This window comes from Lathamus discolor, chromosome 3 (genome assembly GCF_037157495.1).
Source record: "Lathamus discolor isolate bLatDis1 chromosome 3, bLatDis1.hap1, whole genome shotgun sequence".
NCBI classification, from domain to species: domain Eukaryota; kingdom Metazoa; phylum Chordata; class Aves; order Psittaciformes; family Psittacidae; genus Lathamus; species Lathamus discolor.
In genome coordinates this window covers 57,483,458-57,509,157 of record NC_088886.1, presented here as the reverse complement: position 1 = coordinate 57,509,157, position 25,700 = coordinate 57,483,458, and the positions used below count along the sequence as shown (strand labels likewise).

Genomic DNA, 25,700 nt, shown 5'->3' with positions numbered 1-25,700 from the left:
AGGGAGCAAAGTCATTAAATATTTATAATGGAGCTGGCAAAAATATGATTTATCAAAAATACACTTTTACCAAACTAGTATTTGGTGATGTTGTGATAGTTCTGCTATTTCTGCAGTGCTGATGGGGGTTTTGAGAGGACCCAGTTGAAAATCTGACCTTTTTCTGGAAGCAGCTGTTTAGATGCAGCTTGGTTTCATGAAAAGTTTCAAGTAATTTTTAGTTTCACATTGGGAAAGAAGGTACATCAGCTTCGAAGCTGCAGAACAATACAGTTGATGCCCTCTGTGAAGCTCCTGCTCAAGAGGAAAGATGAGGCAACAAACAGGATAACATCTAAGAGTTACAGCAAATAAGTAGGGGCTTTCAGTATATTAGATGATAAAGAAGCACAACACTCAGCATGCTGAACTCATTGTGGCTTTGAATTTACTGTTTAAGAAACAAACTTTCTTGCATTATTGAATAATTGATATGCATAAGATATCCTGTTGTCAAATCTTAGAAGGGACACAGCCCTTATGTTTACTAAGAAGTTCCTAATGGTTCTGTATCTTTAGGTTCCATGCAGTTTTTATATCCAGTATAGTTATTTTCATATTAGTGAGAGTATAAACACTTAACCTTAAGTTTCTGTATAGAAAATAATACTTTATGCTACTAATAATCGTAGCATTCTATGAAAGGATAATGTTTGCAGTCAGCCTAGGTTTTACTTGTGCACAATGCTTCCTACTTACTTGTGCACAATGCCGCCTACCATTATAAATACTATGCCAAGGGTCTGTGCTTCTGAGGTTGTTTTGATGGGTGGAGTCCCATCCAAATCACTGAATATATCAAGACCTGTAATGGCTGACTCTAAATTCTGAGGAGGTGTTAAGTGGTTGTCTCAGAAAAACCAGAGGTTTTGTCTTTCTGCTGTTATTAGCAGAATCAAAAGCTGGAAATACGGAACTGTCCTGGGTTCAGCAGTAGCAGTCATTTTTTTCTCCTTAGTACCTGGTGCAGCACTGTGTTTTTTACTTTCGGCCTGGGAACAGAGCTGATAACACCGATGTTTTTAGTTACTGCTCAAATGTTTTAGTCTGACCAAGGACTTTGTGAGCCTCATGCTCTGCCAGGGAGGAGAGGAAGCTGGGAGGAAGCAGAGACAGGACACCTGACCCAGACTAGCCAAAGAGGTATTCCCTACCACAGCACATCATGCCCAGGATGTAATGGAGATTTACCCGGAAGGGCAAGTTCACTGCGGGGTGGGGCGAGTTATTGGTCTGCGGGTGTTGAGGTGTTGTATTCTCTTCCATTGTTATTTCCTTTAGCATTATTATTATTGGTGGTAGCAGTAGTGGTTTGTGTTATACCTTAGTTACTAAACTGTTCTTATCTCAACCTGTGGGAGCTGCATTCTTTTCGATTCTCCTCTCCGTCCCTCTGGGTGCAGAGGGAGGGCAAGAAAGGGGGGGGAGTGAGAGAGAGTCTGTGGCTGACTTGCCAACAGGGTTTAAACCATGACAGGAGCAAAGTTGCTCAGGGGCAGCTTTGAACATAGTGAGGTAGTCAGCTCCCACGGATGAGGTTTTCACACCTCTGATGTGTAAAATACTAAGCAGTATTTGAAAGAATTAAGTCTAAGGCCTACTCATACACAAAGCTGTGGTGGGGACTCTTGGATTTCTGTGCCTAAAAAGACAGGCTTTTTCATGAACTGCCTGTGAGTGGCAATTCACTGCAAACCTTTCCTGCATAAACATGCCTCCATTTACTGACTGAACTATGGTCAATGGCTGGAGTCATTTGATGTCTTTTTGGTGATGGTGGGGGGAGCAGCACAGTATAAAATGGCACAGACACTTGCCTTTCTAAAGGCATAGTGGGACATAAACCATGCAGAAAAAAAGGAAGAGGAGTAAGATAAACTGAATATATGTTTTAGAAATCATGATAGCAGTTCTAAGTCTCCACACAAATTGGAGTGTGGATGCTCATCTAGTAAGAGATCTGCATTTACCTTTCATTTTGATAGATTTATTACATTTACTGTGTGATTCCTATTCTGACAAAAGGCCAGATGCTTTGATTTTGACTGTTGTTTTTCATTTGTGGTGATGCTTTGTAGTAGAATCGTTTGTGTCCAAAGTAACTCACTGTGTCTGGAGATCCAGTCCAAATCATGACTGTACACTTGGAGCTGAATAGTTCAGATTCTTTTAAAGACAGACAAGTGGAAGTAAAAACAAATGAAAAAAAGCCATGATCAGGAGGAACCATATGGTGCTCTTGTAACAATTAAACTCAGTGCTCTACTCATGTCTGCAGGATGCACAGATTAGACTCTTGTGCCCAGGCTCCATGCCAAGATTGAATTAATGTTCCTAAGCTTTTTATTTAATCTGCTTCTGTAAGAAGAGGCCATAGCAGAGTAAATAGCTGAGTGAAAACTCGGGGATGCATAACCACCTTACCCCTTCCTAACATCTCACTGTATTCTCCCACATGTGTTTTTATGGGCATGAAGCAAAACTGTCCTGAGATACCTAATGTGCCTCTGACATATTTTATTGTACATGTTAACATGAACAGCTTATTGCATGTTTAGGAGCTGGTGAAAAGGTCCAAACTGCATAATTTCCCTTTTATCTCACTTCATAGACTGCCAATTATGTGAAAGTTCCACAATTACCCAAAGGTATTTTGTGTTGTAACTCTCCAGTGCTTATTTTTGCCAACCTGATATGTTTGCATACACATTTTGGAGAAAATTCTCATAAAAACTCACTTTGTTTGTACTCACTTCATTTTTTTACAATGTGTAAAAATCACAGGAGGATCTTGCAGTCCTTATGTCTGTTGTGCTCATCCAGAGTGCTCTCACTCCAGGCCATCACACCACCACAAATCAGCACTGCACCACACTAATGTGACTGCTTGGTTTCTAGCTTAGAGGTGCCAGCATCCAACTGTCTGCAGACTCCCATTTGCACAGAGCCTCAAATGAGCACCTTTTGCTCTTGGGTGATTCTGTAATTCTTTCTACTGGCATTCTGTTACCATCAGCCTAATCTTTCAAATCACAAATATGAGAAAAAAAGAGGGTGAATGGCTATCTCAAAATATTGGCATACTGGTAGAAGGACACAGGGCTATTGATTGTCCTTTATTTCTATCTCACTTTCCTGGTCGTTCTGGTTTGGTTTACATATGTGAAACTATTCTATGGCTATTATTTTTGCAGGACAGCCCTAGCTCCTAGTCCTTGCCACTTCTTTGATTTGTGTGGTCAAGTCCACTGCTATATTATGTCCTAGCCAGTCCAAACTTCCTGGTATAGTTCTCATGTTAAAGCTGAGTGATGCTTTGAGTGTAAAGAAACAGAAAAAGGATTTGATTGTTCACTGTGTGCTTTGAATTAGCTAACTATACTCCAAAACAATGCATTTAAAATTATTCAGGGGAATAATTTTAATAAATGCAACATTTTCCAAGATGCTTTATCTCAGAAATTGTCTGCCTTTATATTAGGCCCCAGGGAAAGTGGTTTAATTAAAAAGTAAGTTTTTCTGTCAGTCTGCTGAGTCTTCAATAGACTAAACAGCTGCTGATTCTCTGCGTGTAACATGGTGCTGTTCATTTTCTTATTTCTCTCTGTTTATCTCACAAGGGAACCACGTCTATTAGGTAATGTTGCTGCAGAAAATACTTGTTAGGTTTGCCTACCAGACTGCAGGAATTCTGTAAGCAGTACATGTCTGCTAGCCAACATTCCTAATCCTAGGTCTTGATTTAATTTGAAAATCTGGTCACATTGTACATCATCAGCTTCTTTTATGTATTTTATGAGCATTTGTCCTTTAATACTTGGTGGCTAGAAGTGATTGCAACCATTTTAATAACCTTTTTAATCTTAACAGGCAGAGGGCTCTAGGTGTCTCTCATAAAAATAGGTGCACTTTTTTCAAAGGATATCACAGAATCACTAAATGGATATACACAGTAAAATGGGTCAGTGCCTCACCAGGCAAGTTACCTCCTTTTTTTCATAGTTTAGACCTCACTGATCCAGAGGTGGAATAACTTCATGACCCATCTTTCAGACACAGACATGAAATTAAGGCACTGGTAGCATATGGGCTTCTGTGTTTACTGGGAGATGACTGTCTCAAGCAAAGTCATGTTTCATCGGCTGTGACAGCAGGAAATCTGCAATCACTGATTGCGGCTTCAAGGAAACACTAATCAAATAATGCAGGTAGTGTGTGAAAACAACCTGTACATTGTGTATATGATAGTTACTGACGCATGTGAAAAAGTAGATCAGAAAATGACCCAACTGGGTACTGAGTAATTCCCAACTGGGCACTGAGTAATTAAGCTCCACTTACCTCCTGGAGGATAAAGTTCTTTTTATTAATGTGCTTTTTTCGGCTTTAACTGCACAGTTGCAGGATTATTTTTCAAATAGTTCATTATAATGTGGTTTTCTAAAAAACTGGCAAGGCTAATACTTCTCAGTAATGATCATGGGAACCCAGGACAAATTGTTAAAGACACTGTGCTGTGCCGTACACCATTTTAACAAATACAGACAGCTGTTTCCGTGTGTTGAATTTGTGTTTATGTGATACTCAGATGCACCGCTATATCCACAGGATATTTGCTAACATGAAACATGATGTTAGCAAAAGCCTTCCATTGTTGCAGGTGGGCATGGAGCTCCATATATTGATTGTGACAGTATAGTCTTTTGGTACTGTTCTTAAAATTGTACCTTCTTGCTTGCTATCTCTCTTGAATCTTGCAGATTTCAGAAAGAAGAAAAGATTGAGGAATATGTGAGGTTATTCACAATAGAAAATATGATACGAGTTTGATTAATGGGAGGAACTAAGACCAGTATGTAATATTTCTCTTCTCTTAGAAAAGAGGTTGCTCAAGAACTGGGTAATCATTACTTAACCACATCTTTCTATACACAGACCTTGTTACATATTTTTCTGATCGACCTCAATGTTTATTGCAGCCTTCAAACAGATGTGGATCAATTCTCTGTCGTGTAAGCTGGAGTTCAAGGATGTCTTGTGCAAGAGCCTTGAGCAACCTGGTATAGTAGGAGGTGTTCCTGCCTGTGGCAGGGGTTGGAACTAGATGATCCTAGGGTCCTTTACAACCCAAGCCATTCTGTGATTCTAAATCTGAGTGCACTATGTGACGTGTTAGGCATTTAAGCAGTGGTGATCTAGTTTCCAGCAGAGCAGCATGGTCATGTATCACACTATAATCAGAGAATGCCCATAAAAATGACACTTTTTAAGCAAGCTTATTGAAATAAAATTGCAGAGTAGGTTTTTCGCATGCTTTGTTGCGGACCAACACAAGTCATTTCCCTTTGGGAAACTTGCTTACTGTGGAGCCAGGAAGAAACCTGCATATGACTGCTGCTTATACGCTACACACAGAACTCTCCATCCTGAGCAACTGAACCATGAAGCGTGGTTCATTTGGTGTGAGCTTATGGCAACAGTGAATCACTTGAAGTGCAGTTGAAGTTTCTTCCACTTTGCTGTTTCAAATCTATAGAAAAGAAAGGGTAGCGGTTGATTTATGCTCTTGCTTTGCAGAGCTTCTTGCCCATAAAGTTAGATATGAGGAAATAATAATTTTTTGTATTTTATTAAGATACGAATACCTCCCTCTGCTTATGATTGCAGTATTGCTTCCTGGATTTTAGTATTTTGGTGTGAATTTAATAGCATTGACTTCAGTGAGCTGGCAAAGCACATACAGAAGTTACTGCCTTATTGAGTTTTTTTTCTATCTTTAAGGATATTTTACATTCCTAATTCTTACTTTTTCTTTTCTCAAAGAACTACCCTTTCCTCCCTCATAACTTAACCTTCCATGTTCTGTAATTATCTGAACAGTAGCTATAGTTGATGGTAGAAAAAACTTGTCAAAGCAGCAGACCTTCCCAGTGGCATGGAGATGCTCTAAAGGTCAGCAGCTCTGCACTGCAGGAGCTTATTTGCAGGATTCCAGCAGAGAAACTTGAATATGATTCTATGATTCTGTAATAACAGTTTTTGTCCTGGAAGGCTGGATTTAAAAAAAAAAAAAACAGACAAACAAGCTAAAACAGACACAAAAAAATCTAAAGAGAAACATCAACCCCTAAACGAACTTACTGAGAAAAACACTGACTGCACTGCCAACAGGGATTTTTGGTGATGGATGTTCTAAGAACAATGTGCTTGTGTTTGGAGGTCCATCTATATGTTGAGAGAGCACATTTAAATGGTTAAAGATTCAAATTTGATTCAGACTAAGAGTACTTCGATTTTGTTGACAAGATTGGTTTAAAACCTTTAGTTCTAGCAAGAGGAAGGTCATATCCACAAGTCATATGCATTGTAAAACTGTATGTTTCACAGAATTCTTGGAAGCCCAGGTATACCATGTAGTATATGAAGAAGATTAATTCTAATGGTTGTCAAACACCTTTTACTTAACAACATAATGGATCCATGTAGTTGAGTCAGGTTCTTGAAGAACACACATAAGGAAAAAACAGTGTTACAGTCATTCATTCATATGCAAGTCTTCAGAGGTCATAGTGACACCTTGGTCATGGCATTCCTGTCTCTGTTCTTCAGATTTAAATTCAATATGCATCTCACCTGAACAGCGCATGTGTCTCTCATAAGGTGTGAGTGGGTTTATGTGTGATCATGTGGCTTTGACTGTTAGGCACTTTAAGATCTTTCAGGGACACTGTACTTACCTCAGGAAGTATAAAACTGCAACCTTTGTTCTAAATAAATGATCAAGTATCTTGATTTACACATACGAGAAAAACACACATGGAAATATAGTAAAAAGCTAGAGAGTAATGAAATCAGAACAGGCTATGAATATAAATGAGTATATTAGCAGTGAACTAATGAAGCCTGGTTTCCTTCAGGTTTGAGCTTCATGTTTGATTAAAAAGGTGCAAGAGAGAATCGAAGCTTTTGTTGTTGTTGAGCTTTTACAAGGTCTTTGTGTGGACTGTTTGCTATCCAGTGAGATGGGTTTCTGTAGCATCTCTGTGTTGTGCAGCTGCATAATTTCATAGCACTTGTGGGAACAGCTCATCTTAATAAAATGTAATTGAAATTATCAGATAGTTTGGAAGTGAATGGCAGGAACAAATACATGTATGTACACTCACACACATAGACATGTTCTGAACACAGCTGGATAAACTCTATACTCCATATGGAATCATAAGGCCAATGGAGAGAACAGAACATGCAGGGAAATCAGGTTTGAGTTAATCATAGAATCATTTAGGTTGGGAAAGACTTGTAAGAACACTGAGTCCAAATGTAAACCAGCACTGCCAAGGCCACCACTGAACCATGTCACTAAACAGTGGAAAGATTTGTTGCTTATATTTCAGAAATTATAAACTGTAACTATAAAAATTTTACAGAGAAAATTACATAATTATTATCCCAGTAGTAACATATGGATCTCTAGCAGAGCTCTTAAAATAATGTAGGCTTCAAAATTAATAGGTGCTCATGGCTACTGGTGGTCTGAATGATTTGAAGAGAAAATATAATGCCCAGAGTTTAAGACCTATAGGGATGCTGGGGAGGGACTCTTCGTCAGGGACTGTAGTGGATAGGACAAGGGGTAACGGGTTAAAACCTGAACAGGGGAAGTTTAAATTGGATATAAGGAGGAAATTCTTTCCTGTTAGGGTGGTGAGGCACTGGAATGGGCTGCCCAGGGAGGTTGTGAGTGCTCCATCCCTGGCGGTGTTCAAGGCCGGGTTGGATGAAGCCTTGTGTGGGATGGTTTAGTGTGAGGTGTCCCTGTCCATGGCAGGGGGGTTGGAACTAGATGATCTTGAGGTCCTTTCCAACCCTAACTATTCTATGATTCTATGATTCTGTGAAAATGAAGCAGCTCTTAGTAAAGTTCAGCCCTGTAACTAAAAGATTTTATAGGAAGCAAATTGAAACCCACAGGAGGTATGACTTTGGGAGAGGAGGTATTTTCCCCTCTAGTCTGGGTGCAGCAGCTATAGGATTTCATGGGTGTGCTTCCACCTTTATGTGATATCACCAACATATTATCAGCTCATTGCCACCACCATTTTTGTGATCTCTAAATCCAATATGCACCTGTTCCCAAACCCATTGCAATGAAGAACAAAGCTCAGTATTCTGCTGTGTTGTCCGTTGTGAGGAAAACAATGTCCCAGTTTACACTCTAATTAAATAATTAGAGTAAGTCTAACAAGGGAGAAGGAAGGTAGGTTGTGCCAAGGGCCTTAAAGTGTTGGTTCTGCAATTTAAATGGTGAGCCTGAGTAAGAGAGATGCCTTGTCTCCTTTTCCTCCAATGAGTTACTGGGTTCTTATACTTTGAAACAGTATAAGCTCAGTACCATTTTTGGCATCGTGTAGGTCAGGGTTTAAATAAAGACCTATAGTTCAATTTAATAATGAAAAATACTATGCTGTATGTTAATGTGTTATAGTTTAAAGACACTATTTGCAATGCCTAGTAGTAGTAGTTTTATGTATCTGTAAATGTGTGTCTTGCAGTGTAGAGGTGGAGCTTGTTTAATTTTCTGCTATGTTACAACTGCTACAACTCTCAGAATTTCCATTTCTAATACAGTCATTAAGCTGCTTTTTGGGGATCATTATGATCACTCCACATTTTAATTTTCAATAGTGTTAAATCATTTCTTTGGCAACAGTAGTAGAAACCTTCTGAAAAACAAAAATCATACTTTTTAAAAATATATGAAGCTGTTTTCATAGAAGTAGTTTGCTGTCACCAGAATCTTGAAATGTATGTGGGGTTTTTGCAGTGTGCTTAAAAATATCTCCTCATATCCATGCAGCTGTCATTATTTTATGTTTGGCAGTTGGGGATATAAAAGTCTAAATTAGAGTAATATGAACTACATAGAGTTATATAGAGCCTGTCATAGGAGCAGCATATAGAGACTTCTAAAATACTTGCTGAGAACTAATCAGAACATGTGCTGCTTCTGTGATTGCTTTGCATCAGGTCTCTGCGTTTGGAGAGGAAAAGGTAATACGTGTTTAGATTAAGGCTGAGCAAAATTCCTTTCTGCCCTGAGCTGTTTCTGTTTGTTAAGAACAGTGGGTATGGATGTCTGCAAATGCTGTATTGTTTACAACCAAACACTGGATCCGTATAATTATAAACACAAAACACTGAAGTTACTGTTTCTGCTGGTGGATTGTGCAGCTGAGGAAAAGTTTATTATTAGGAAACTATGAAGTCCATTATTCCAGAAGACAGCAAATACTGTTTTTCCATTAGACTTGCCACATTTACATTCTTATTGTCATAGTCAGTTAAAATAAAACTGAAATCCGCAATACCATTTTAGATTAATACTGCATTTTGAAGTTGCAAGGAAATTAGAATGATACTTTTTTTTCATGGGTATGGGTGATGACATTGAGATACAAATTCAGTAATCAGTGCCCATGATCAAAGTTGAACAAACTGCTTCACTTCAGCCTTCTCTTAATCTTTTGTTTCCTATGCAGTGGTTAATGAATGTTGTGGAGTCTGCTTTTATGGCTGTGCAAAGTATTAGTCTTTTTGTGATTCTCAGAATAAAATCCATTCTTTCTTCCGTGGCCCACATATTTGTTATTACAGAGGGTGGAAAAGAGTGCGTCTTCTGTCTGTTTGGGAAACCACACCTGAGTGAGGAGCTGGAGCAAGCAAATGTCCAAGCAAATAGTCGATGTGTTTTCATAATTACTAAAACAACTCTTTGCTGGTCTTGCAAAGACATCCATAGGATTGATTATTATTTTTAAGTGTGGGGTTTATCTACCTAAACGTCACTGTGTATTAAACTAAAGGGAAACCTATGTGGTGGTAGTTGAGGGAATATCCTAAAAAGCCTGTATTTGTATTTTAAGTGCACCTACTCCCCACATGCCCCACACAGACCCCCTCCCATTATTTTTTTTCTCACACATAATTGGAATTACAGACTAGCACTCATATAAAGTCAATGTTCAGTCTCTTCTCTAAAAATATATTCTATTAGAAAAAGAGAGAGAGGAGCTAGGCTTTAATTAGAGGTCATAGATTTAGAGTTCATTTGATATTTGGCAGTTGGCTCCAATATGACTGGCAAGGAGATTTCCAAAAGGCTGTAAGTCTACACTGGAAATAAATGTAAAAGACTTATGTCAGTGGGAAACAGCTTTGAATCTATAATGCATGTCCTGAGACAGACTTACTCATAAAAGAGCATGTGTTTAATGTGTCATAAAAATATTTAAGCCCCATTGGTCTTTGTATAAATATTTCATTTTAAAACTTGGATTCTGGAGTGGCTAAAAGTGAATTCAGCATGTATATGAAGGATTAAAAAGAAAGGATCACCAGAAACTAGGGGATTTTTGCCCATTCCACACAAATATTCTCACAAGACTATGTTGCTTTTGTGTCCAAATCAATTTTTTTTAGTCCTTGCTATATCATCTGTTTTGTTATATAGTATTCCTCTGAGAGAAGCTGTGGAGGGAGGCAGTTTGGAGGCAGAGTGACTTGCTGCCAAGAAGGCATTCATGTATGAGTGTGTGAATGTGGGTGGGTGACTGAGATGTCCAAAAAAGACACTTGTCTGTGTTCCTCCAACTGCTTCTGTTCCAAAGATGATGTATGTCTGTAAATAAAGCAGGATATATTTTGAATGTGCCCATGCTTTGCATCATTATTTGTTTCACGGTTGGGAAACTAAACTGCAAGAATCTGAACATCTGCTACCACCTGGCAGCTCAAGTGGTTCTAGGAAGGAGGGACTACAGTTAGAAAAGACAACCTATAAAATACTATCTGTTTTTCTATCTCCTATTTTCTTGAACTAAATAAGATCTTCTTAATTTAGCTCAAAACTAATTTATCTCAACATTGGTGTTAGTACCAAATCTAGGGAATAGTCTCTGGGGCTTTAAAAAAGCATTTAGTAATGACAGAGGGAGAGGGAGGTATGTGACCAAAGCTGCACTTGCTGTATTACACTGTATGAGCTCATGCCTAGTTGCCCTTTTGGATGTATGGTAACTGTATATGTAACTGATGCCCAAGTCTGTATTTCCTCCATCTATAACAGCATGTGAAATTCAAATTTACTGCTAACTTCTCCAGTGTGGCACCAGTGCATAAGACTTTGATTTCCTTGGTTATGGTGTTTTGTACTGTTCCTCACAGGTGAAATCTGTGCTTTTAAAATCCACGGACAAGAAATGCCCTTCGAAGCTGTTGTACTAAACAAGACATCTGGAGAAGGTCGTCTTCGAGCAAAAAGTCCTGTTGACTGTGAACTGCAGAAGGAATACACATTCATCATCCAGGCCTATGACTGTGGATCAGGACCAGGTGGAAGAAACTGGAAGAAATCTCACAAGTGGGTGAAAATTAGGAGGAATATTTTTTTGCTTTGGCATGCATTTGCTGTCCAGTACAGATCATATTGAAGGGCTCCTTTTTATACTGTAGCCAGGTAGAAAGCAAATAAAACCAAATTACTGTTGTTGCAGTAGTCAATCCACTTTTTATTTCTTTTTCCTTTTAGAAGATACTTTTTCTTTTTGCCTCCTGCAGTTTGACCCATTTTGCAGTGGTTCCAGTTGAAGCTCTTAATAGGATTCCTGTTCAAATAAAGAAGTGGATCTCAGTTTTGGTTTAGTTTTCTATTCTTGCTTTCATGTTAAATACACTGACTTAACAGATCATCCAAGGCATGGAAGCTAGCTTTTATTGATACTCTACAAATTCTAAATAGGTTTTCTCTCTCTTCATTCTGTTTCAAATGGTAAGAGAAGAGAAATGGCCTTTCTTATCATGTGTGTGTATATACGCTGCAGCAGTGTTGCCTTTGTACAGTGTGTTTCTGATCTCAGCTTTTGGACAGCAAGTCTCAGAGGAATTAAAATCCTCTCTAAGAAACAGGTATTGAAGGTTAGTAGATAGTACTTTTTGCTGTGGAGGCGATTCCCTGAATAAGCTTAAGTAGCACAGTCCCTTTTTTCCCCTTAAATTAATGAAACTAACTCCAGATCATTTGTCATTAAAGATAAATGTAACTCACGCGTAGATGTGTAACTGCCGTACAAATTGTTCATTTTGCTGAGAGCCATTTAAATCAATGATTAATAGTAACATTTTTTCTTTCGCTCATCCAGGACACAAGACAATTAAAAATTTAATTAGCTCTATAATGCATGCTGAACTTTTTCAGGATATTTAAAAAGAATGAGCATTTAGAAGGAAGCCTGCAAGATCAAATAACCATCAGGTCACAGAAGCAGGTTTTGCATCATATTATTAAATTTTGTGATGTTTTTCTCTACCATATCCGTAATAAGCTTGCATGTTCCACTTCTGGAAAAAATTGGTCTGATCATGAGAAATGAAATCTGGCCTGTCAGGACCAGACTCTGTTATGCTTTTGATAGTGTTTTCTATGGCAAACCATATGCTAAGCCAGGCTGTCTGGGGTCCCAACCTTCAGTACTGGCTCTGCCATTGATCTGTAAAGTCCCTCCACTTCTCTGTCCCTCTGTTACCTTGTCTACCAAATCATATAGCTAAGTCTTTCAAATCAAGGCCTTTAGAGTTTGCTTATTAAACACTCAAGGCCTCTTACTTTTGACCTTGGAGGTTTACATGTACAGTGTTTTAACTAAAGGATTATATAATTGTAATCAGTGGGTGAGAGCCTTACTTAATGTGGAAGAATGTTCATAAACTGACGATTTTTAGGTAGTGAATATGTAAGACTGCTGAAATTCTCTTCCTCTTTTTTTGGTTATTAACCTGTTTTACACTGGAATTGTATTACTGAATTTCTGCTGGTGTCCATTTTAAGAGAAAGACAGATTTTAATAGAGAGCAACCTGAATTCCTCTCCTGTGGCAATAGTTTTTTACCGATTGCCCCATTAAGATATTAAATTGGTCAAATTAAACATGGAAATTCAATGATACCTCATTTTAGCAGATGCTTACATAGTTTTCTAGGTATGTTCCATTAATCTTTTCAAGTATTTTGAAAACAAACTCTCAGTGATGTGTCATGATAAATTAATTTCTCTTTGATGTCTTTATTTACCTATTTTAGGGCAGTGGTCCATATCCAGGTTAAGGATGTCAATGAGTTTTCACCAGCTTTCAAGGAGAGTGTGTATAAGGCCACTGTGACAGAGGGGAAGATCTATGACAGCATACTGCAGGTAGAAGCCATAGATGAGGACTGTTCTCCACAATATAGCCAGATCTGCAATTATGAAATTGTCACAACTGATGTACCTTTTGCCATTGACAGAAATGGTGAGTATGGAGAAGGAGCAATTTTAAGTGTGGGACAGATAGCAGTCATTTCTGCAGATAGTGTGATTACCTGTTGTTACTACCTGATAGCCTGGCTTGAGTTTTAACTCAGAGTAATCCTGTTCTCAGCTCTGAGCATGAAGGAACCTTTACACGGAGAAATCCCATCCCTTTCATATAAGATTTGTTCAGAAAATGCCACAGTAAGTTACTGTGGAAATTAAACCCTCAGTTTTAGATAAGGAATATGTTTCTCTGTCACTCAGTCCTTTCTCTTAATTGTCTCAGATCCAGTTTTCCATCCAAGTGATAGCATTTCCTAATGCTCCACATGGCCCTACCTCGCAGGAGTTGTTCACTGGTTTAGAGCTAGTCCCTTTCTTCCAAACTTTGTGGAGCACAGTCTAAATGTAGAATTGACAATATTGTGGATGTGTTTATTGATTGTTGAAACTTTCAGGATGTGGGTCCACAGATCTACCCATTCATGGTGCTTCTTGAAGCAGATCCATTATTCTGCAGTATGGGAGAAAATGTGCTTTGGAGAAGTAGTATAATTTTTAATGGTTATTGATTTTAGTTGGTTTTCTACTGTATATAATATTAAAGGAAAAATAATAAACCATAATAAGTTTTCTACATGCAGCTATTTTTGACCTTGGTTGCCCTGTCTGTCAGCTTCCTGCTTTTCCCAGTCAAATTTTCACCAGAGAAAAGCACAGAACTTGACACTGTTAGGGAGATGTGGTTGGGCTGCACAGCTGAGCATCAAAAGATAACCTGTTATCAGTAAATTGTAAATCACTTTGGGGGAAAAAAAAGCCTCCTCATTTATCATACACTGGGAGGCAAGTACACTATATACAAGGTGTGAGATTCCCCATGTTGTCATAAAAGGAAGTTCTCCATATTTCTGTTTGAAACCACTATTTTTCCAGAGCTCCATGTGACTTGCTCATATGGGGCTGGTTACTTACACAAGTTGCAGATCGCTTCATAATTTCACACCAAATTTGTGACAGATATAATGGATAGATAATACACTGAGATTAGCACAATACAGAGTAGGCAATTCTATTGCTCATGCCTTTTCATCAGCTCCTTTCACACAGAGACACTGGCTTGTGAGTGATCATGGGTTTCCTACAGTCAGAGACATGATCAAAAGCATGGGAAATGTCAGGAATCCTTGGTTATATCTTTGTTCTCGTGTGCCTGGGAGCTGCTTTTCAGCAAAGGCAATGAAAAAATCATTGATTTAAACATGGCTTTAAAGCCTGCAGTGAATAATTGGTATACAGTTGTAATACTTGCAAGGTCTTGGTCATGAATTCAATTAATATTTTTTGATCTATGTGTTCACTAAAAGGCCAGTGCTGCCACAATCAACAGTAATTGCAGTCTAATTTGCAATTTTTTTAGATGATGGTAATTGCTTAAACCCAGTGGGTTTAGAGACAGAGGTAGAATAGATGGTTGCACTTTCATTTTGTGACAGAAATATGTTGCTTAGACATTCTCAGTTGTGAAAAGTGTTGGAACACTCTGACATAAACCTTCCCCAGTGCAAATCCTTTGGCATTGTGCCCATTTTTGCTACCTGTAAGATGATTAAAGTAGATGTGTGAGATGCCTGGTACTGTCTGTTAATACTGTGCTAATTAGGATTTTGTTGACAGGATTTTTTTACCCATTGTGAGAAAAAAACAAACACCATGCTATGTTCCTGTGTCTTCTGCAAGTTACGATTTTTTTCTGCTTTTCAGTAAGCTAAGTATAAAATTTCATTGCCCAGAAAAAGTATTTACCCATATGCTTAGAATCAAATCTATATGTTGCAGAGAGCCCAAAACTAAGGTGGGTGTGAGGAAAACATGCAATTACCACTCTCAGATGCTGGATTTTTTTCACCACGAACTTACAAAACTAACCACAAACACAGGCTTTTAGAAAGATGAGTATGGTATTCCATCAGCTGAATTTCTTTTGGCACATCTTTGTCTTTTCAGAAAAAACCAAAACCAACACAACTTCCTTATTGTATGTAAATTAATCCAGGAACCATGTTTTTATGTCTTGAAAAATCATGTGTTGGGAACCCTCCAGACTAGCAGTTCATAGTCTACATCACCCAATTGTGTGAGGCATAAGAGAAGAGGCACCCAGCACTGTTGCAGGAAGCAGCATTCAGTTCTGGTGCATTTCTCGTAGATCTTAAGGCCAGGTTGGGTGGGGATTTAATCAACCTGGTCTAGTGCGAGGTGTCCCTGCACGCTCTCAATTTCTAATTTTGTCATAAAATACAATCGTGTAAAGGCAAAGGCCAAATTTGTGCTTTGCTATGCAAAGAACTGGGACTACAGGTAGAAGATAGAACGTGTTATAAGAGGCTAGTGCATGCAGTTTAATCTAGTTATCTTCATAGCAGGGTATCCCAACCATTAAGTCACTTACTGCATCAATACTGTGTAGGCTTTTGTTCAGGTAACAAAAAGATGCAGCCGCAATGCACGATTCTGCTGTAATAACAGGAAAACAACATTTTTATGCGTTTGTCAGGCATCATGGTTATATGATCAGAGAATTCAGATACGGATACAAAATCTGTTATGGCTCTATCCCACTCTTATCTCTAAAAAGGGGGTAGCTATGTCTGTCACCCACCACTGGGAAACACTTCACAAGTACATCTTCAGATTGTTCATTATGAGGATGAGCTGTTGACTTCACTGTCCAGTCAGTACAGCTTATATGAAGTTGTATATCTTAGAAAATAGATGTGGACAGGATATCACAAGGTCATCCTTTACAGCACTGAGATCTGTGTTAGGAGCTATGCAAACTTTATATTATCAGAAGAGTAACAAAACTTTGTAGTTCAGTATTTGCATGTGATATTTATTTATTTACTAAACCACAATTTCTTTCCATTGTGATTTAAAAGTGCAGCTTTTTGACAAGAAGCAATTCTGATCCTTCAATTGACTTACGGTCAGATACAGCTCCCAGTGGTTCTTGGCACCTGGGAATGTTGAGCTCCTATGAGCAGACTGAAGGCAAAGACCTCATCTCTTGTAAGGGTTAGGAGATTCTGTTTTATACTGCTCATACACACAGCAAGTATGGAATTTGAGAAGGAATTGTCATAGTAAATTAGTCAGGTCTTTCCCCATTCTTGTGATTGGTCCAAAATTATATGAAAGGCAGCCATAAAAAAGGGAATTCTGTATCAAACTATCCCCACAACTGACTCTGAAGCAACAGAGGTGTAAATGTGTGTGTTTTCAGACAAGAATTTTTATATTCCTGTTGATATTTACCTGTTTGTGTTGTTTTCTGTAGGCTTTGCTAGCTTGTTGTGGTTTTTAATCTGTTATAGCTCTGGGTATTTCCAAGAAATTCAATTGAATTAGTAATTTCTGCCAGTTACTAACTCAAAAATAATGTAGTTGATATCATTATTACAGTTGCTTTTGTGATGGGAAGAGCTATTTACACAGCAGACCTGAACATGCTTGGCAAGGTGAGGCGCTTAAGAGAGAACCAAAGAAACAAGTGTATTTTGGGAAAATGTGGAAAATGAAATTGTCCCTATTTATGGTTTACCTTTCAAGATGTAGCTGCTGATTAGTCTTACTTCAGAATAAGAAGTTGAGCAGATGATTTCTAATATAGACATGCCCATATTATATCCATAGCATCTTGTATTTGCCTAAGAACTTCTTTATTTCTGTGCTGGAAAGACAGTATTTCCCATTCCCCATAACTGTCCTACTGGCAGATGTGCCATGTGCTTCAGAAAGCTTTCTGGTCACAAAGGACTTGATTGACCAGGACCCCAGTGTTCTAGTGTGCATATGATTTGCCAAAAATGAATTTTTGAACTTAATCTTATATTAAATCTGCAGGTAACATCAGAAACACTGAGAAACTGAACTATGACAACCAGCACCAGTATGAGATAAAGGTAACAGCTTTTGACTGTGGGCAAAACCATGCAATGGAAGATGTCTTAGTGCGAGTTAATGTCAAACCAGTGTGCAAACCCGGCTGGCAAGGTAAGGTGTAAGACTTTATATGTTTTGACTTTTTTTTTTTTTTTCAAATCTCTTCTTTGGTGTTTCCCACCGCCTCACAGTAAAGAAACCAGGGAATTTACTGCAGTGGTATCTAAAACTGCTGTTGTTTCTTATTCATTCCAAGCATGTTAAAAAAGTGGATAACAATCCCATACTTTACATTTGCCGTGTTTCTTCTCTAGTCAGAACAAAGATCAGATTAGAAAAAAAGAGAGGAAAAAAGTTTTCTAATAAGCTATCTTAAATTTCAGTCTGGATATACTAAAAGGTTAAAAAAATGCTTCTGGTTTGCCTTTCTCCTACTGCTCCTTTGAGTAAAACTTCTGAAGCCACCATGACAAGATACATTTCCCATGTGTGCCAGAGTTGTTCAGACTATCTTGTTCCAGGTACACAATTGGCATTCATGTGTATGCATGCATGAGTCAAAGCATGCTCCACTGGCAGTGGGAGTGAAAGGCATTTTTTATCCTGATTACTGTCTTCATACTGAGGCATGTCAGTGGGCATTGATTTTGTAAAATGGTTGCAAGGATCTACAGTCTACTCTGTCTAAACTTGAGAAAAACCCAGCTGGCAGTGTACTAGGAAGTTAGATATGACACAAATTATAAGGAATTAAGAGGAAAATGAGGGCTGGATTAGTGTCAAACCAACTGGATGTAAGCCATATTATGCGGATGTCATACAGGACTAACCTGAATTTCATAATTGTAGGTTTTAAAGAGAATGATTGAGAGAGAAAAAAATAGTTTGGCTGTTGTAATTGAAGTCAAATTTGCAGACTGACATTTAGAAGGAAAAAAATGTTTTCTTTGTAAAATTGAGAAGCCCTGGTTTAGCAGGTCTTGTAAGGAAATATGTGCAATATCATGATTCCATTTTCACAGTCTTCACCTAGAGCAGAACCATGTTTTAAATGTTTAGGGATGTACAAGTTCGCCACAGACCCACATAGAACAGAACACATAGAATAGTTAGGGTTGGAGAGGACCTTTAGGTCATCTAGTTCCAACCCCCCTGCCATGGGTGGGGGCACCTCACACTAACCCATGTCACCCAAGGCTCTGTCCAACCTAGCCTTGACCACCACCAGGGATGGAGCATTCACAACTTCCTTGGGCAACCTATTCCAGTGCCTCACCACCCCAACAAGAAAGAATTTCCTCCTTATATCCAATCTAAACTTCCCCTGTTTAAGTTTTAACCCGTTACCCCTTGTCCTGTCATTACAGTTCCTAATTAAGAGTCCCTCCCCAGCATCCTTGTTGGCCCTCTTCAGCTACTAGAATGCTTCTATGAGGTCTCCACGCAGCCTTCTCTTTTCCAGGCTGAACAGCCCCAAATTTCTCAGCCTGTCTTCATACGTATAAAAAAAAAAAAAAAAACCAGTAGAACACCCATGAACCATTTTCACATTTTCTAACTGGTCTTATTGTTCAGAACCCCATGATTTATTTTATAAAACCGGTATTGTCTCTTTACACATTGTCAAAATGTTCTGTTTCAATTTTACAGAGTAATTTCAAATACATACTCATGAATTAACTTGGAATTTGTATTAAAATGGGCACAGTTGTTGATTTTTTTAAATTTCCATATAATTTCCATTTTGTATTTCTTTTTTTCTTTTTTTTTTTTTTTTCCAAAGAGACCTTATTAATGGAGTGTTTATATTGCCCAGTATCGTCATACTTATTTTACAGTTCAAGCATCAGTTATACAACAGTCATTGCTGGTCCCATCAGACAGGTACAGACACCAGGTAGCCAATGAAAGTACTAGAAACAACCTCAAATAAGGTTTGTTTTACTCTTTTGATGCTTTGTTCATCTTAGGTATTGTGAAGTATTTATAAGGTATTTTAAGTTTTTAATGAAAAACTGGAATTCACCTATTGTTATTTGATGCATGCAAAATTTATTCTCTTCTAGAAGTCAGAGCTGTATGTGGCTGATGGTTTGGTTAACACTAGGTGTTTAACGTGGGAGGCTGCCAGCTTATTTTTGAGTGATGGTAAGAAAATAGGGAAAACAGCACACGTATAAAGCAGTGACTGTAAAAAATCTACAGTGCATAAGAAAGTTTAAAGCAGCTTATTTAAAGCATCTCAGATAAAAAAGGATACACTTGGGTAGCTTTCATTATGCTTGAATTTGGCTACAGTGGTATTCTTGTACCATGACCTCTAGAGAATGATTTACTACATGGGGATGAGAAGTGTTCTTTTGAGCCTTCCATGACTTAAAATACATTTTGAGAGTACTAGAGGTCTGATCAGCTATTGACAGTTAAACCAGAAGTCAGGTTGTTCTCTAAAAGGCAGCTGATTTCAGACAGGAGGAATGTATTAAGGCATAAACCAAAAAGGCTCCTCAAAACCAATTCAGCAGAATATCCCATTAAAGAACCAGAGGACTTGACCTTTTCTGAAACAAATAGGGAAGTTGAATATGTTTCTTAGGGATATACACATGTAGAAAAAACAGCAGTCCAAAAATTAAAACTTACATTGTCTTCTATGACCAAAAAGGACTGCCAAATTTCATATGGCCTTTATATAAGCAGTTCTTACTAACCTCCAGTTTAAGAGAAAATTAGGACTCTCATTAGAAAACAGAATTCCGCAGCATCCAGCTTGAAGTGTTTTACCAACCTGAAAAGATTTCCAACAGTCCTATAAGCCCATATATATACTTTGCCCAATTACCTGAGTTAACAAAGTAGAAGTTACTTAAGAATTACTCTATAAAAAAGTGTTCCTTAAAAATTCAATTACCTTCCACTTAGTGTTTGCTTGGAAATAGTTTTGAAATAAATGTCTGTTATTTACCTAATAGATTATAAAAATATTTAATAGGATTAGTTAAAGTATCAAAGATACTGCATGTTATTTATATTTCAGGGCATGTAGTGCTCACTAACATGACCTAGGGCTTTGCTACCACTGAAAGGCACATTCTTACCACCTCTTTAATGTTGAATAGTCATTCAGAGGCCACATACTGGTCAGATCAGCTCGCTTTTCCTTCTGAAATTCAGTCTTCCTTTTGTTCGGAGAAGGGCAGAACCTTCTCTTTTTAGAAGCTGAGTGTTCTTAGATCGCTTCTGAGTCAACATACTTTATAGATACTATTTGCAGTAGATACTGAGTAATTTTAGAATTGCATTCATGTGGTTTTCTAGTAAAATCCAATTACAGAGGAATACCATACCTGTTGGATTTTGAGCTGTCAGTGCTTTTATGAAGGAGCAATGTGATTACTAAAGTAATTGGTTACTTGGAGGAAGGTGGTCAAGTGCAGAGTTCCTAGTCTTCAGGAACCATTGTAAAGGCACAGATATCTTCTGCAATAAACAAAAATCAATTTCTATTCATACCTAACAGTTTAAAATGCAGTGCTTGTCTGAGCTATAAGATATTTACCCATATTTTAAAAAATTAAATATATTGCAAAGCAGGGAGCCCTTACGCCAGTTTAGTCTTGGAGCTGCTGTGTATGCATTAGCCATACATCCTTAAACCAAGGTAATCATAACAAAATGCTTGCATTCAGCTATTAACTTGAATGAGAGACTGTTTTAGTAAAATACTCACTCTTTAAATACACATTTCAGACATTTGAAAGTCAGTTGAACTTCGGAGTACTTGTGATTGTTGAGTTTAAAGTTTACCGAAGTTTGTACTTGTTTCAGCAGTATTTTAAATTTTGACTACCAGACATACTTAAAGAAAACAGTCCTAGCTGTTTCAGTCTGATTTGTAAGATATGCTCTCCTTTCCTCAGCAAATCCTGAGTATGCATTACAGCTATATACATCTTTCCGGAATACTTCGGGTGTGTCCACATTACTTTTGCCATAGCCTCTTACTGGAAATACAGTGCTTTATATATTCCAAACCTACCTTTCTTTTGCCTGGCTATATCAGTCTGGTGGCTCATGGACATGCTGTTACTGGTCTTACTGGAATCAGCTCTTTTTCCATGTGTCATTTTCCAGCACTTTGCCAAAGTTCCTGATCATGAACTGGCACTTTGTGTCATTACTGCAAAGGAGTATTTCTGTAACACCCATTCTCAAGGTCATCTTATTATGTGCTTGGGGTACTCTCACCCTCTTTCTATATTGACTTCCAGTGTAGAATCGCCTTCTGATTTTGTCACCAGCAGAAGTAATTAACACAATCCTGGTTTTGTGGCAAGACCATTAATGGAACTATCAAGTAAAAGTCCCAGGGCAGATTCACAGAGATCTTTACTAGTTATTTCCCCATGTACCATAAACTTTTCAGAGTAACCCACTATTGCCTTTTCTTTAGGCAGATCTGTATATATGTTATAATTTAAATATGACATTAATTTTAGACCTATTTAACTGGATTCTTATTTCCATATACCTCTGTATTATATATTCAGTCCTTTGTTCACCTTTCTGCATTTACAACTATAAAAAGGTCTTTCCATTTTTCAGTTTTCAGTGCAAGATCTTCATGAGCTTCACTGGGGCAATTAGCATTTCCTTGAGGTACTTATCTCTGAGTTGTAGCTGTTAGTTGGTGGTTCCATTCATATTTCCTCGGCTCAAAAGTTAAAGCACTGTGGTATATGCAGTTAGGTTTGAAGTTTTCCCTATGATTTTTTTTTTTTTTTTTTTTGTTCTCTGCATGTAAAAACTTCTACATATCCTCATGCCATGTGCTTAAAAGTTGCAGACTTTCCACTTATCCTCAGTTCACTTTATTTCAGGAACTAGTCCATGTAGTGTTTCACAGCCTCTCTTTTGGAATTTGAGAAGCTCTTTGCATATTCCTCAGTAGAGAAATCCCTTGGAGTACCAGGATCCAAACGCTAGTCACAGCCCTTGTTCTTCAGGATAACTAGGCAGCTGCCTCTTCCCATAACACCTTTCATAGGTAGCTTGTCCTTCTGAAGGCATTAGAAGTCTCTAAACCTGGTGTCAGGGAGCAGCAGGAGCAGGGCTACTCTGTAAAGGAAGGGAAGCCAGCAGTCAGCTGTAAGAGCTGGCAGAGCCTTCATCAGCAAGGTTAAACCCCTCACTCAACTGAGGTCAGCAGGGCAGACGCAGAGATGGGGGCCAGGTTAAACCAAGAGGCCAGATCCTCAGGCATGTTCCTGGGGAGGAGGCAGGTCTCAGGAAGTCAATCAGGGATAAGAGTTAGCCTCAAGTCACTGGGCAGGTCCATAGTGATGAGGCTGGGCTGTCAAGCCAGAGAGCTTCTCCATGGGTTCACTTTTGGATGAAAGGACCCTATGGCCAGCACTGTGACTGAGGAAGACCAACACCCCTACAGCGTTATAGGTCAGGCCATGACTGAAGTCCTGGGCCTGAGCTTAAATAGTGCTCCAGGATGCTCCAGATGAGGCTTGTGGAGGCTCACTAGGACTTCTACTGGTCCACCTGGGGCGCTGACACCCAGTTTGCTGCAGAAAATACCTATTATTCTTCATAAATATTAGTAAAATATTATTATTCAAATGCAATCTCATAACAATAGCTTAACTGATGCTGCTGTTGACTCTTTTTTAGATCTTTATATGTTTATCTTGCATAATTAAGCACCATTAGGCCTTGGGGTTTTGTCATTTGATAAAATATTGTCACCAATTCACGCATAACTCCTCTTACATTCTGGTTCACTAACTCCTGCAACAGCAGACTTTAAGATTACTCTCATGCAGTAGCCCAAATTTCTGTCTGTTTTTGTTGTTTATTAAAATCAGCATGCTGCAGAAAGGAATGGCGTTTGTGGATGTTTCTTTATGCTTGTGAGATCTGCATTCAAATCTCTCTACAAACCATGGTGCCTTAGCAGGGCTTGGGAAGTTCATTGAGTCTTCTCTTTACTATGGAGAAGCTTTAACTGGTTGGACTTTCTGTTTATCATTTGCTTAACAAAACATCGTATTTAACATGCCTAAATGTGTTTGTGGTATCAGACTTAGGAGTCCTGTAATTTGTATGTTACTTGTAGGTTAGCTGTCAAACCTAGAAATGTTTGTGGTTTGATCTTCTAATGTTGCTGTAGGACTAGTGGTGCTGAATGCAAAATTGTCTGCTCTTCCTTAAAAAGATCTGAACTTTAAAGATAATTTTAAAGATTATTTTTCAGTGTTGGTTAAGAACATTCATATTTAATGTATATGTATATATGTGCACATATGCATGTGTGTGCATATGTATATTATATGCTTGCATATGTTATTTTAAAAATAGGAGGAAATAGAATTTAACAAAAAATGTCCTAAATCTTATGCATGTTATTTCTGGCATTTTTGTCCATTACTAAACACACACAAGAAGCATGATACTGGCTGCTACTTAAATCTTTGCTTAATTTCCTCCCTAGCACAGTACATGTTGACTGGCAGTAGTAGGAGCTGTGGCAACCACTGCAAAGCTGCATACCTGACTCCCAAGGGAAAAAGCATTTTCTTTCTGTCAGTGGTGACCGCTTTACCCTTCAGAAGTTAGCAAATTGTTTGTAGAAAATAATATTCTGGGCAGCACACAGTGACACTGATGGATCTGGAAGTAGCATTCTGCTGATGCCTGCTAGCTCATTTGTGGAGTTAACTAGGGGACATCCTACCAAACACACTCCTTTGTAAAATGGCCTATTTCATGAATGGGAAACTGTTTAGATAACCTGAACAGACCTGCTTATTCTGTGTAGTTCAGGATCTTCACAGAACCACAGGTGTTTAAGAAAGGGACAGGCATATGTACACTGCTAGTCTTCTAACTTTCCTTTCCAAGGCATAGCAGATGATCCATTTTAACATTAACGATACACTTTAATAATGTTAACTCAGTTTTGTTTAGCTGCAATCTCCCTCAAGAAGGAATATTCAGAATTCTTTGCAAGGTCTGTGGCAAGGCTGAGAATTCCTTTCTTACAAGTGAAAAATGGCCTTTTTCAGAAGTTTTGGCAAGGGTTAACCAGGAACCGGGGGAGCAAAGCACATGAGGTGATTGCATTGCGTGCCTTGGGGATTTGGGTTTTTTCCCAGATGGGAAATGAAAATAATTTTAAGTGGGTTTGGGCTGGTTTGGGTTTTAGATCAGCACAATTCGAGTCCAGAAATAGAGAGAGAGAGAATGCTGCCCAAGAAAAAATGTTACAGAGCTGTTACCCTGTGCCTGTTTCACTAAGAAGTCCTTAATCTTTTGTTCAAAGTAGAAATTCAAATAGCAAAGAACCAAAGTGTGTACTTTTTGGAAATGTCTTACAGCCATTGATGTTTCACATGTGGAGAATGCCTTTTGTACAGCAGGTGTTTATTGACGTAGCTGCAGCATCTGATAGTCAGTCAACGTGTGCACTTTTCGGTAGATTCATGGTGTTGAAAGAAAACTGTAGTTTTGTGAAGACAGTGCACTGCTCTCCCAAATATCAGTGTACAGCATCTAGAGCTGTGAGGCTGCTGTTTTGAAGATACAGGGAGTTTTAGAAATCATGATAAGAAGTGTCTCTTTTGGCAGAACTACAGAGACATTTATGATCTTGTTTGAAATGCTTTTTTATATAGTGGTATTTTTATTCTAGATTGTTTCAATTTTCAAAGTAATAGAAAAGTGTTCAATGAAAAATACTTCAGCAAAGCTGTCAAGTACGTAAAGTAAAAAAAAAAAAAAAAGATAAAAAGGCAGAATAACCTTTAGCCAAGTATCCAGCTGGCATAGATAGGACAAGGGGGAATGGCTTTAAACTGACAGATGGGAGGTTTAGATTAGACATTAGGCAGAAGTTCTTCCCTGTGAGGGTGCTGAGGTGCTGGCACAGGGTGCCCAGAGAAGCTGTGGCTACCCCATCCCTGGCAGTGTTCAAGGCCAGGTTGGACACAGGGGCTTGGAGCAACCTGCTCTAGTGGAAGGTGTCCCTGCCCATGGCAGGGGTTGAAACTGGATGAGCTTTAAGATCCCTTCCAATCCAAACCAGACTGGGATTCTATGATGTATGAATCCTCATATATTGATTCTTTGAAAATATGAACTGTAAAGATAGCTGAAATACATGATTTTAAGTAATGCTGCTTGTTTTGCTTTTTTCTGAAGCAGGTTTCAAACACCATAATTAATTGGATTTAAAATTGAAATGCTTCAGTTGAGAAGCATAGTGGTATGGTATGGCTTGTCCAGGTGGCTGCCTGAGGCAGGTGATTATTGAAGTGTCGTGGGCTGTGAGACATCTGCATAAGCAAAACCACAGATG

General features: G+C 38.4%; 1 protein-coding gene across 7 annotated transcripts in view; it reads left to right on the top strand.

Annotated features, from left to right (window-relative positions):
* Positions 1-25,700, top strand: part of CLSTN2 (calsyntenin 2) — a 385,524-nt gene that overhangs the window by 285,740 nt on the left and 74,084 nt on the right. For all 7 annotated transcript variants that reach the window (XM_065675430.1, XM_065675428.1, XM_065675429.1 and 4 more), the window contains 3 exons: positions 11,266-11,461; positions 13,177-13,385; positions 17,294-17,443. In XM_065675430.1, coding sequence (XP_065531502.1) covers positions 11,266-11,461; positions 13,177-13,385; positions 17,294-17,443 — 555 coding nt within the window. The remainder of the gene's footprint in view (positions 1-11,265; positions 11,462-13,176; positions 13,386-17,293; positions 17,444-25,700) is intronic.